The sequence below is a fragment of the Nematolebias whitei genome, chromosome 12 (assembly GCF_014905685.2).
Source record: "Nematolebias whitei isolate Nwh7 chromosome 12, NemWhi1, whole genome shotgun sequence".
Classification (NCBI taxonomy): Eukaryota; Metazoa; Chordata; class Actinopteri; order Cyprinodontiformes; family Rivulidae; genus Nematolebias; species Nematolebias whitei.
Window position 1 is genome coordinate 16,717,891 of NC_056509.1, and position 12,412 is coordinate 16,730,302.

A 12,412-nucleotide genomic window follows, 5' to 3' on the forward strand; every position below is an offset into this window, starting at 1 on the left:
ACGCCCTCTTCTCTGCTACAGAGCGGAGATCATGCCATGCTGCAGGAGGAAGCTTCTCCTGCAGTGTGGGCTGCACAAATGTGCAGCAGGTGCTAAATCATCTAAAATAATTCATTTTAAATAAAAATTCCATGTTGATCGTGCGGCTCATACATCAATTAGCCAATTGTGTGTCATGTCCACTCTTATTTTGAAAAACTGCTATAGAGCAAGTCTGCGAGAAATGAGCTGCGAAGTAGTGAGGGCTACTGTACCTAATTTATGTTTTGTAAGAAAACAATTCCTCCCAATGACAAATATGTGACAGCAGTTCTGTCTTTAAGGTGACAGTGTGTACCCCCTTCATCCATTTCTCTTGACGCCCGTGCCTGAGTGTTACTGTGTGTGAATGTGCTTTATAAATAAAGTTGGAGTGGTAAAAAGAGCAGACTGGTGTTGCAATAGTCTAAAATGCCAAAAAGTGCACTTTGTCTTAAAAAAACTAGGACTAGGTGACAAGACCTGATCTCTTGTAACCAGGGGCGCCACCTGAAATGGGGGCAGGGGTAAATGGAAATATATTTGCAGGCCCCCCTACAAGCCCCCCCTGACCAGACAGCCTTGCCCTTCAGTCTTTTAGGGTGAGTGTCATGAATAACCACAGGGGGGCAGTCAGCACCCACTCATCAGATTTTACACTCAGCCTGGTTACTAATAAGCTTCATCAGACATCTGTGTGATTTCATGTTCAAGTACGTTGTAAAATAATAATCTGTATTAGGCAAATGTTCCAGGCTTATAATCTTATAGTGCAAGACACTTTCCAATAGTGTTTTTTGAACTTTTACTCTGATGACGGTGTCATTTAAAACCAACTTACTGGCTGAGACACGTCTGTGGCAGACTGACTCACAGGAACATGTCCACAAAGATTTGCTGTGTTTTGTTAAAGAAACTGATTACAACATGGTGACTAAAAGTGGTGAATCAAGCGTGACACATTTTTCCTCATCAGTTTACTTCCAGCAGGTACATAAAAAACTGCTTGATTATTAGTCATGTACTTTTTCAGAGCCCTCTAAAGTTTTTCTAACAGTAAATTTAATATTTTACAGACTACGCATACTGACCGAATGTTGTTTTAAAACAAAAATAACACACTTTACACGATAAGATGATCATATGTGCATCTAAGGTCTTAAGTGCTCATATGAAATTTGATTTAAAGACAAAGTCCATATTAGGTTCTAGTTCACTGAAACAACACATTGTTCTCCACCTTTGGTAATGAAGGAGCCATTCCTGCTGAGGGCAGACTCTTTGCTGGATGTGGAGTCAGAGCGAAGGAGGGGTTCTGATTCGTCAGAGAAGAAACCTTTTGTGCGGTCCATTGGTGACAAGGCTGTGCACACACCGCTGGCCCGGCCAATGTTCCCGCTGGCGCTGCTTCCACCAATGATGCCCACACTGCTTGGAGACTCCAGCAGCTTGTGAAACGGACTGAGGCTTTGGCTAACATTCACTGTGGCTGTCAGCTGGTTGATATCAAACTGCAGAGGGAGAAATGTAAAGAACAGGAGAAAAAAGAAGAAATGAAAACTTATGGTCATGATGAACAATGGACCTACATTATTGGAGGGTAAGACAAAGCTGAACATGCCCTCTTTCTCCATTAGCTCTTTGCTTTAAATATTGAACTTTTAACTAAAACCAAACATGAAGATCCCTTTGTGATCTTATTCACTGTCATATCAGGTTAGGGATTAAAACTGATGACTAAAGATTTGAGCCCTAGTAAAAAATAATAATAATAAAATAAAATAAAAACAGGTGAAGTCAGAAGATAATGTGTAACATTACATATACATGTAAAAGAATCGATGCCAGAGTAGAAGAATAAATCAACCCCCGTCCAAAGAAAACCCGGTTATAATTTGACCCAGGTCAAAGTATACCCCCGGGCATAAACTGTCCTTGGCCAACTGTTTCCAGGGGTGTAAAAGAGCCTGGGCCAGACCATAGCCCTCTAGACCAAAATATATCCCTCTAGACCAGAATATACTCCTCTAGACCAGACTATACCCCTCTGGACCAAAATATACCCCTCCAGACCAGAATGTACCTCTCTAGAACAAAATATACCCCTCTAGAATATAATATACACTCTACACCAGAATATACCCCTCTAGGCCAGAATGTACCCCTTTAGAACAGATTATACCCCTCTAGAACAGAATGTACCCATCTAAAACAGAATGTACCCTTCTAGAGCAGAATATGCCCATCTAAAACAGAATGTACCCTTCTAGACAGACTATACTCCTCTAGACCAGAATATACCCCTCTAGACCAGCCTATACCCCTCTAAAACAGAATATACACCTCTAGACCTAAATGTACCCCTTTAGAACAGAATATATCCCTCTAGAACAGAATGTACCCCTCTAGAGCATACTATACCCCTCTAGAGCAGACTATACCCCTCTAGAACAGAATATACCCCTCTAGAGCATACTATACCCCTCTAGAGTATACTATACCCCTCTAGAGCAGACTATAAACCCCTAGACCAGACTATATCCCTCTCGAACAGACTATACTCCTCTAGAACAGACTATACTCCTCTAGAACAGACTATACTCCTCTAGAACAGACTATACTCCTCTAACATGGTAGTCAGTCTTAATCTTGTTAATTAATGTGTCAGTTGAGTCGTGAACTGTGACAATTTTATCAGCAAATTGGTTGAATGTTCCAATAGTTGTCAAGACGTGACAAATATTTTCTCCCTTTTGTGATAAAATAGTTTCAAACTGAGGATGTTTGCACTGCTCAATGAATCAGGGGTTCAAACTGTCTGCCACCAGCTAACGATGAAAGCAGGGGAATAGAGTTTGCTGGAGTGAGGAGGTGTTGTGGAAAAACTGTTAAACAAATGCTGACATTCACGTGAAATAAACATGTCTAATCAGGAATGGTCTTTAAATGATTTTATTTTGAAGCTTCGAGGACGCACAGTCAAACAGAGAACAAGGTCTGTGAGTGAGTGCGACCCTGAGAGAATGTGTATCTGGATATTTATATAAACTACGTGTGTGTCTGTGTGTCTGTGTGTGTGAGTGTGTGTGTATGAAAGTGAATGTACTTTGAGTGTGTTTTGAACAAAACAGACATTTGTCTACAAGCCCTGATGGCTGAAGAAATTTAACAAACAAGTGTGCACTGTTCGTCCCCTGCATGAACTTAAGCCTAAACAATTATTAGCAGGTTATATTTCAGATAACGCATAAATTCCACTACAGAGATGAGAGCAATATTTTTAACTTTTCAGGTTTTACAGATTACTTTTTATATTAGACATATTTTCACTTGTATGAGCTCTTTTAGGTATGAAGTAATTAATAAACCTAAGTCATTGTTGTGTGAATGACTCAACGCTACTGATGTTATAGAATCTGGCCTGAGGGGTATAAATTTGTCGAGGCCAATTTAATGAACCAAACTGGGAGAAAGGAATGCACACCCTGAGGATTCCAGTAGAGGACCTGAGTTTTAGGTGCATGCAGGTGAGTGCAGCATTAGTTCATCTACAGGGGTGCTTGAAAGTTTGTAAACTCTTTTTTTTCTACATTTCTGCATAAATTTGACCTAAAACATCATCAGATTTTCACACAAGTCCTAAAAGTAGATAAAGAGAATCCGGTTAAACAAATGAGACTAAAATATTATACTTGGCCATTTATTTATTGAGGAAAATGATCCAATATTACTGATTTGTGAGTGGTAAAAACATGTGAACCTTTGCTTTCAGTATCTGGTGTGACTCCACCCCCACCCCCACGCAGCAATAACTACAACTAAATGTTTCTAGTAACTGTTAATCAGTCCTGCTCACTGGCTTGGAGGAATTTTAGTCCATTCCTCTGCACAGAACAGCTTCAACTCTGGATGTTGGTGGTTTCCTCACATTAACTGCAGCTTCAGGTCCTTCCACAACATCTGGATTAGATTAAGGTCAGGACTTTGACTAGGTCATTCCAAAACATGAACTTTAATCTTCTTGAACATTCTTTGATAGAACCACTTGAACCTGCAGTGTTCCCTCAGTGAGGACTGAACTAGGCAAAAGGGCCTTCTCCTACTCCGCTCCTGTCTCCTGGAATATCTTACAAAAAGATTTGAAGCTCTCGACCTTGACCTCTCTAAGTGGCTTTAAGAATCTGTTGGACTCCTGGCGGGGTCCAATGCAGACATGTTCCTGTTTTTAGTTTTATACATTTGTCTTGGAATCTAGCTGTTTTTTTGTTTTGTTACCTTTTTCCTTTTAGCCATCCTATTTGTTAAAAAAAACCCAAAACAAAACAAAAAAAACTGTAGTATGAGTTTTTATAACTGCTTATTGTTGTTGCTGTTGTCCATTGTTGTCATCTTTCTTTGTTGAAATCAGGTCTCTCTTGTAAATGAGTCCTCGAGGCTCAATGGGATTTACCTGTATAAATAAAGGTTGATTGATTGTCTTGCTGAACCACCTTCTCTTGAGATTCAGTTCATGGACAGATGTTCTGACATTTTCCTTTAGAATCCTCTGATATAATTCACAATTCATTGTTCCATCAATGATGACAAGCTGTCCTGGTCCAGATGCAGCAAAACAGGCCCAAACCATGATACCACCACCACCATGTTTCATAGATGGGATAAGGGTCTTATGCAGGAATATTCCAAACATAACACTTTTCATTTAAACCAAGAAGTTCTAGTTTGGTCTCATCTGTCCACAAAACATTCTTCCAGTAGTCTTCAAACATATAGTGGTCGTTAAAATTGATTACATTCATTTGTTTAATTTAAATCAGGAACACAGCTGATGACAATATAGTCATGATGTCACACCAGAGATAAACAGAACCAGCTGTGTCCTCTCACTACAGCATGACTAACCACCCGACAGAGACTTCAGTAACTGTCTACGTAACAGCTCAGATACAGGACTGAGAGGAACTGAACAACTGTTGCAGTGTGTGTGTGTGTGTGTGTGTGTGTGTGTGTGTGGGGGGGGGGGCTGCTAACTGCTGTCAGCAGAACACCAGGGCCTACTAGTGACACACACACCACAGTGTTACAATGAACACACAAACGAAGCCAGATGGAGGCAGACTACAGCAGCATGAAGTAAAATGGTGAATTAAAATCTTGCAGCCCACATCCTTCTAGACTGCATCCTCTGCTTTGAAGCATCTGTGTGACTTCATACTTTTGTAACATTACAGTGCTTGATGTGCATGCAGTAAACACCTAGCAGGAGAATATTTGGTCTTTTTGCTGATTGGTTATTTGTCAGCTCTCCATGCTGCAGCCTTCGAGCACTCAACTGCCACACTGAGGGATGTTAGGATCAATCTTGAGTCAGATGTTTGTACTTCCTGATGGAGCAGGTGAGCACAACATGATCTCTAACTATTTTATTTTTACACACACACACAAGGACTTACTTAGCTCTTAGCTCTTTATCTTTGGTTGCAGGTGTTTCACTTTTTAATTGAGTTTAATCAAAGATTATAAGGGCTAGCTACTTTAAACAAGTCTTTTGCTACTTTTAGCTTTTAGCTTACCTCTTTCTGCTTTTAGATTGTGCTGCTGTTGGCTGCTTTTAGCTTTTAGCTATCATTCTGCTAGATTTTTGTAGTATGCTTTTAGCTACTTTCAGCTTTTATCTAGTCTTTTGCTGCTTTTGACCTCTAGCTCTAGTTTTGTTTCTTTGATTAATTTTAGCTGTGTTTTAGCTGTTTTCAGCTTCTGGTGTTTGCTTCTTTTAGCTAGTGCTCTGCTTATTAGCTTTAACAGCTCAGTTTTAGCATCTTCATTTTGTTTAAACAATCATTTAGTCACAACTACATAATATTTAAAAGAAAATGCTTTAGTGAAAACCCACATGTCAACTTTCTAAACTTTAAGAGACAAATAATAAATGTAGTAAAAGATAGGCGTTCTGTGTGTCCCTAAAATAGGTTTGGCCTGCAACAAGACGTTACAATGTAGTTCCACCTGCTACATGTTTTGGCATAGAGAATTTTTTTTTTTTTTTTTTAGCGACGTCACACCCCACCCTGGCATGGTCCCGCCAGGCCCCCTAGGAAGGTGCGCCATACAGTTTGAGAACTACTGGTTTACATCAACTACATCCATCTGCACCTGGCCTGGCCCCAATGTCAAATTTTAGTGCCCATTGTGGCCACAGTTGTTTCACATCAAAGATGAGTACAAGCACCAGGAAATAGTCTAATGGTTTCTTGACAACCAATGCCACTTTGCCAGTGGTAAGTGCAGCTCCACTCGGCTCTCCTCATTTTGGTTCTTCTCAGGTGTAGGTGATTTGCCACTACAGGCTGACCTGTTTCCTCGCTCTGGGTGGGATTGTCAATACAAAGTAGACGGGACCATAACAGATCTTTTTGAGTTTGAGCCACCCCATCTAGTGTAATTCTTAATCGCCCTATAATCAGACTTCCATTTCAGTAGCTTGTCTCAGCACTGCTTATGTCCAGGTGTAGGCCTGCTGCACCATCTTCTCCGATATCTCTCTGTAAATGCACTCGTTTCTTATGGCACCGTCCTACAACACGATGAGGAAGTGGAGGTTCAGATGCAGTTTGGAGTTTTGCTGGGCGGGTCATCCAGTGATGTAGCTCTGTTGGGCAATCAACGGCTGCTGTCTGCTTACATCAAAATCGGCCCCTCAGAGCAGTTTGCTTGAAACCTCAAACAAGGTGGTCCCATAAACTGAGCTGAGTGGAGGTGGATACTAGCAATGGGCAGGTCCTTAACTGGTGATGTGTCGTGTGGAACTGATGAGAGTTGACAATGGCAAAGCACCACAATTAAAAATATCAAATTTAACACTAACCCATCCTTCCACTGAAATTATGAGAACCTCAACATCCCAAGCAAAACCTCTCTATAATAAATTCCAACTTCTGGTCACAAGAGCTTGGTTAGAACTGGCTCATGGATACAAGTGGTGGAAAAGACTTCCTTTTGGGGGATGTTTGAACATCTAAGAGTTCAGACGTCACTACACAGCTGAACAACTCCCCCAGACTGTGAGTTATGTTGTTTGGGATGTTATCTGATTGCATCCCTTTGGAAGTTTGTAAGGCACATCATAATGGAAGGAGACCATGATACAGACCTAAAACTTGCTGTAGGGAACACCTCATAATCTCCCAGAAGGAGATGGAGAATGCCACTGGGGAAAGGAATCTGAATTTTGGACCAAGAAAAATAGGTGGAAATGAATGGAAGGGATTTCTGCCATTGTTTTAGGACCAAACTGTTTTAATGCTGTCAAGAGGGCAAATTAACATCGGAGCTGAAAGGGATGGAACCAGCCTTAAGTACCCGGCAGTTTCATACTGATCATATGGCAATTTGACAGTTCACAGCTTTGCCGTAAGGCAGCCCACCTTTTGGCCCCCATCGTGGAGTGAAAAATGGAATACTGAAAATACCCTCTGTATGTCCATCCGTTCATGCATGTTGTGAGCATGGTAACTTGGAAAAAAGTAAGGTACCGACTTCCATTCTGGTGTGTGGCTACATCTTAATGTAAGAAAGGTTAATTCAAATAATGGGTTGCCATATAAAATTCAACATAGCGGCAACCATTTACAGTATGTAAATTGACCACCCCTATCATTTGAGGAAACTATGCGGTCTAGTTTTATATTGCTTAAAAGTATTGTTTTTTCAAATAATTGGATTGGACTTTAGGGTGGCCAAAGATTAATCTATGGGGGCCAAGGCCACCATTGGCCACCCCCTGGCTCTGCCAGTGTGCCTATCTGTGAATAAAATTTTCCCTCCACTCGCCAGGATCCATTACTCTATGCTGGCTCAGACAAGAAAAACATATTTATATATTTATTTTTGTTCCGACCTTTATTGGTATATACAGTATAACTTTGAGATTAAGGTTTACTTGCATTCCCTGTTCAAGTCCAGTCCACAAAAACACTCATCTTGAAAACTACAAACATTCACTATTCAAATCACTCAGGAATGGGGGACATCGGGGTATCACTGGTTTTATGGGCCTCTTATCTTATAAAGCTAAGTTAAGTTACTTGCAAATTATGTATTTTTCACTAAAAAAATTTAATTATTTTTTATCTATGATCAATCCTCTACGTGAGGCAATATTTTGATAATTAAATAGTGATGAAAAACGATTTATATCCAGCTGGTGTGTCCTTACCAGAACAAAACATTTAGTGTGATCTGATGACCTTGAGGAGTGTACTGAAGAACATTAATTTTGTGCAAGTTTATCCCACATAAAAGGAGAGGGAAGAGGAAAGAGACAAGGAAAGTAAATAGTGACGAAGGATCCTTGATTACAGTAAAAAGCCATAACATGTTGTTCTCAAGGGGCTGAAAGAGCGAAGCAGGTCTGGTGAATTAAAGTCATCATTCTGCCTACATGAAACAAGTAACACATGGTAATGAAGGGTTGTGGCAGTACAGTCAATACTATGGTCCATATCCGTATTTTGCCAGTAAAGGTGTAGCTCATTCATGATTGTAATTTTTTCCATTTTTAATCCTTTCAAAATAAACACGCAATACACCAATTGTTCCCCGTACCTGAGGGATTTGAATGGTGAATGTTTTTTTGTTTTTGAGATGAGTGTTTTTCTGGACTGGAATTGAGTACTATTTAATCACATTTTGGTCCTATGTCAACTCCTGCTGGAATATCTCAACCAACCCAATGTTCATACATGGACTACAAAAAACAAGACAAATATGTTTATACAATTTGTTGGATCAGTCAGATTAGAAGAGCTGTTCAGTTCCATTACGACTCTGATCTGATCCAAACTCAAGACACTATCTCATGACCTCACTTATCTCAGCAAGCAATTTTCCAAATCTTTGCAATAGGCAGAAAGCACCATGGACCGTGAACCATGCTCGCAAAAATAGTTTTCTTTAATGTGAGGAAAACTATAAAACTTCTGGAACTAACTTCTCAGAAACACAGCCCCAGGAAAAAAAATGAAATGGGACAGACATGCAGAGAACAGGATGTTCATCTCTATAAATAAAATGGTATGGTATCTCACCAATAATCTAAAATATGTAACAACTGCAAAGGTCAAAAGTATTTGCCACTGAAATCCTACAAAAATAATAACATCACTTCAGGAAGTTTCAACCCAACATACCTGTGGGTTGTCTTCCATGACATAACGGATCTTCTCCACTACATCGATACGGCGCTGTCGGTGCAGAGCGTTGATCAGCTTGGCCAGATTGGCATTACCGTCTCGGATAGTCCAGTGCTGCAGTGCAGCATACGCCCGCTCATGATCACATGAGTAGCCATTGGAAAAGGCGTCCACCTCGCACTCCGTGGCGTTGCCCAGTGACTGATAGATGTCAGTCCATTGGGTGCCTACCTGAGCTGCTACAAGCTTCAAGATATCCACCCCTGAAATCAAATGTGTAAATTTAAAATTAAAAGTTACATAGGAAGGTTTTTTAATCCAACGATTAACCATGTAATACATTAAAAGCAAAGAAAACTGATGGGGATAAATTGAGAAAGGTGGGCAAATATAAATACTTTGATCTGTTTTACCAGATCAGACATACTACATGTAATTCTCATTTTTTACTGTTGAAGTTTTGATCATATGTTTAAACTGTGCATCACAGCTCTGTGTGCATTTCCTACTAAGAATAACAAAACAAAAATTTATGTGGATTACTACTAAAATTGTCCCTTTTAAAACAGCGTGAATGCTCTTTGATTTCTGTCCTCTATTTTAAATGCACTCGGCTGGAAGATTTGTGTAATGTCATCTGTCAGTTAGAAGAAACTTTATGAAGCCTGAGAAGCCCAGCCAAGTAACATCACTGAGTCTCAGTCTAGATTTCCAAACATTTAAAAAAAATGTAGATATTGGCACTAACTATACATTTCAAAGTCTTATTGACTTGTATTATGTAAACGTACAGCTTGGAAAAAAAGATAGATCAAATTGTATCTGTCTATCTTTAACAAATTTAATCAAATGTAATAGTCAATAGTTTTGCTGAAACTATAATGCAAGTTAATCAAAGCGAAACCATACCGGATCAGTCGAGGCCCGGGTTAACAACGACCGCCACTGGTGCTATTGACAAACAGGGTGCTGGCAGAAATTGTGCTACTGTTAGGTGAAGACCACGAAGAGGGAAATGTGTCAAGAGACAGAGGGAGAAGAGGAAAGTCAAGAATGTAGGACTGAGGGTTGAAACTCTAAATTTGGGGACAATGACAGACAAAGATAGAGAGCTGGTTAACATGATGCAGAGAAGGAAGGTAGAAGTTTTATGTGTCCAAGAGACCAAGTGTAAAGGCAGCAAGTCTTGCAGCATTGGAGAAATGGAGTAGGGGTGGTCCTGAAGGAGGAGTTGGCAAAGAATGTAGTAGAGGTGAAAAGAGTGTCAGATAGGGTGATGTGTCTGAAGATAAAAGTAGAAGGTCTGATGCAAAATGTTGTCAGTGGTTATGCTCCACAGGTTGGATGTGATGTGGAGGAGACAGGTACATTTTGGAAAACTCTGGATGAACTGATAGAGAGTATTCAACTTTTATTTAGACAGGTAAATCCCATTGAGCCTCGAGGACTCATTTACAAGAGAGACCTGATTTCAACAAAGAATGATGACAACAATGGACAACAGCGACAACAATAGACAGTTGTAAAAAGGCATACAGATTTTTTTTTTTTACAAATAAGATGGCAAAAAGAGTAACAAAAACAGCTAGATTATAAGGTGAATGTAAAAAACTAAAAACGGGAACATGTCTGCATTGGTTCTTGCCAGGAGTCCCAACAGATTTTTCAAGCCACTTACAGAGGTCAAGGTCGAGAGCTTCAGGTCTTTTTGTAAGATATTATTTCCACGGAGGAGAGAGTATGAATGGACATGTTGGTGAAGCAAACAGAGGGGATGAGGAAGTGATGGGTAGGTTTAGTGTTAAGGAAAGAAACCAGGAAGGACAAATTGTGGTGGATTTTGCCAAGAGAATGGAAATGGATGTAATCAACACCTACTTCAAAACAGGGAGGAACATAGAGTGATCTATAAGAGTGGAGGAAGGAGCACGCAGGTCAACTACATTCTGTGTAGAAGAGGAAACCTGAGGGAGATTGGAGACTGTAAGGTTGTGGCAGAGGAGAGCGTGGCCAGACAGCATCGGATGATTGTGTGTAGAATGACTGTTGTTGTGAAGAAGAGAAAAAGAGTAAAATCAGAGAAGAAGACCAAATGGTCAAAGCTGAAGAAGGAAGAATGTTGTGAGAAATTCAGAGAGGATCTGTTAAAGGTGGTAAGAAAAAGCTGCCAAAATAACTGGACTACTACAGCAACAGTAATTAGAGAGGCAGGTAGGAAGGTACTTGGTGTGTCCTCTGGACAGAGAATGGATGATAAGGAAACCTGGTGGTGGAATAATGAAGTACGTGAAGCTATTCAAAGAACGAGATTAGCCAAGAAGATATATGACAGTGAGAGGACTGAAGAGAGGAGACAGGAATATAAGGAGATGGGATGTAGAGCAAAGGGGGAGGTAGCTAAGGCAAAGCAGAAGGTGTATGATGAGTTGTATGGGAGGTTAGACACTAAAGAGGGCGAGAAGGACTTGTACCGATTGGCGAGACAGAGGGATCAGGCTGGACAGGATGTGCAGTAGGTTAGACTTGTTAAAGATAGGAATGGTAATGTTCTAACAAGTGAGGAGTTTGTGAAGATGGAAGGAGCACCTTGAGGAGTTAATGAATGAAGAGAATGAAAGAGAAAGAATAGTAGAGGTCCTAGAAACTGTGGACCAGGAAGTGGGAAAGATTAGTGAGGGTGAAGTCTCTCAACTCAACTTTATTTTGGTAAATTAAAAACATTACCAAAAAAAGGAAAACAATATAAAATGGTAAATCAATTATTTACCAAAAAAGGAATAGGCTGAAGCCAAGGCTTATACTTGCCTACCCTGTTCATAGACTCAGCAGTCTACATAATGACAGATATCTACTGTCCACATATATACATAAGTACACATACAGACATTTACCGTATATTTAAATATTTAAATATGCATGTATATAATACATAAACATACATTACATACATTTACCATATATTTAATTATGCATGTATATGTTTCACACCGATAACTGAAATACATCTAGATTTTACTTTACTTTTCTCTTTAGCTTGTTTGAATATTAACAAACCTCCTAAATTATATTTACTCTCTCTTAACCTAAATAATTTCTGAATTCCAGAAGGAAGCCTTTTATTCAGTGCTTTATACATTGTTTTCAGTATTTTTATATAAATAATGTCATTAAATTTTAAAGTATTACTTTGAATAAACTTTATT

General features: G+C 39.7%; 1 protein-coding gene across 1 annotated transcript in view; it reads right to left on the reverse strand.

The window, feature by feature from the left end:
• Positions 1-12,412, reverse strand: part of tnfrsf21 (tumor necrosis factor receptor superfamily, member 21) — a 61,056-nt gene that overhangs the window by 1,905 nt on the left and 46,739 nt on the right. Inside the window, exons 4-5 of the mRNA XM_037686101.1 lie at positions 9,207-9,472; positions 1,259-1,529 (exon numbers count right to left, since the gene is read on the reverse strand). Of these exons, the coding sequence (XP_037542029.1) occupies positions 1,259-1,529; positions 9,207-9,472 (537 nt within the window). The remainder of the gene's footprint in view (positions 1-1,258; positions 1,530-9,206; positions 9,473-12,412) is intronic.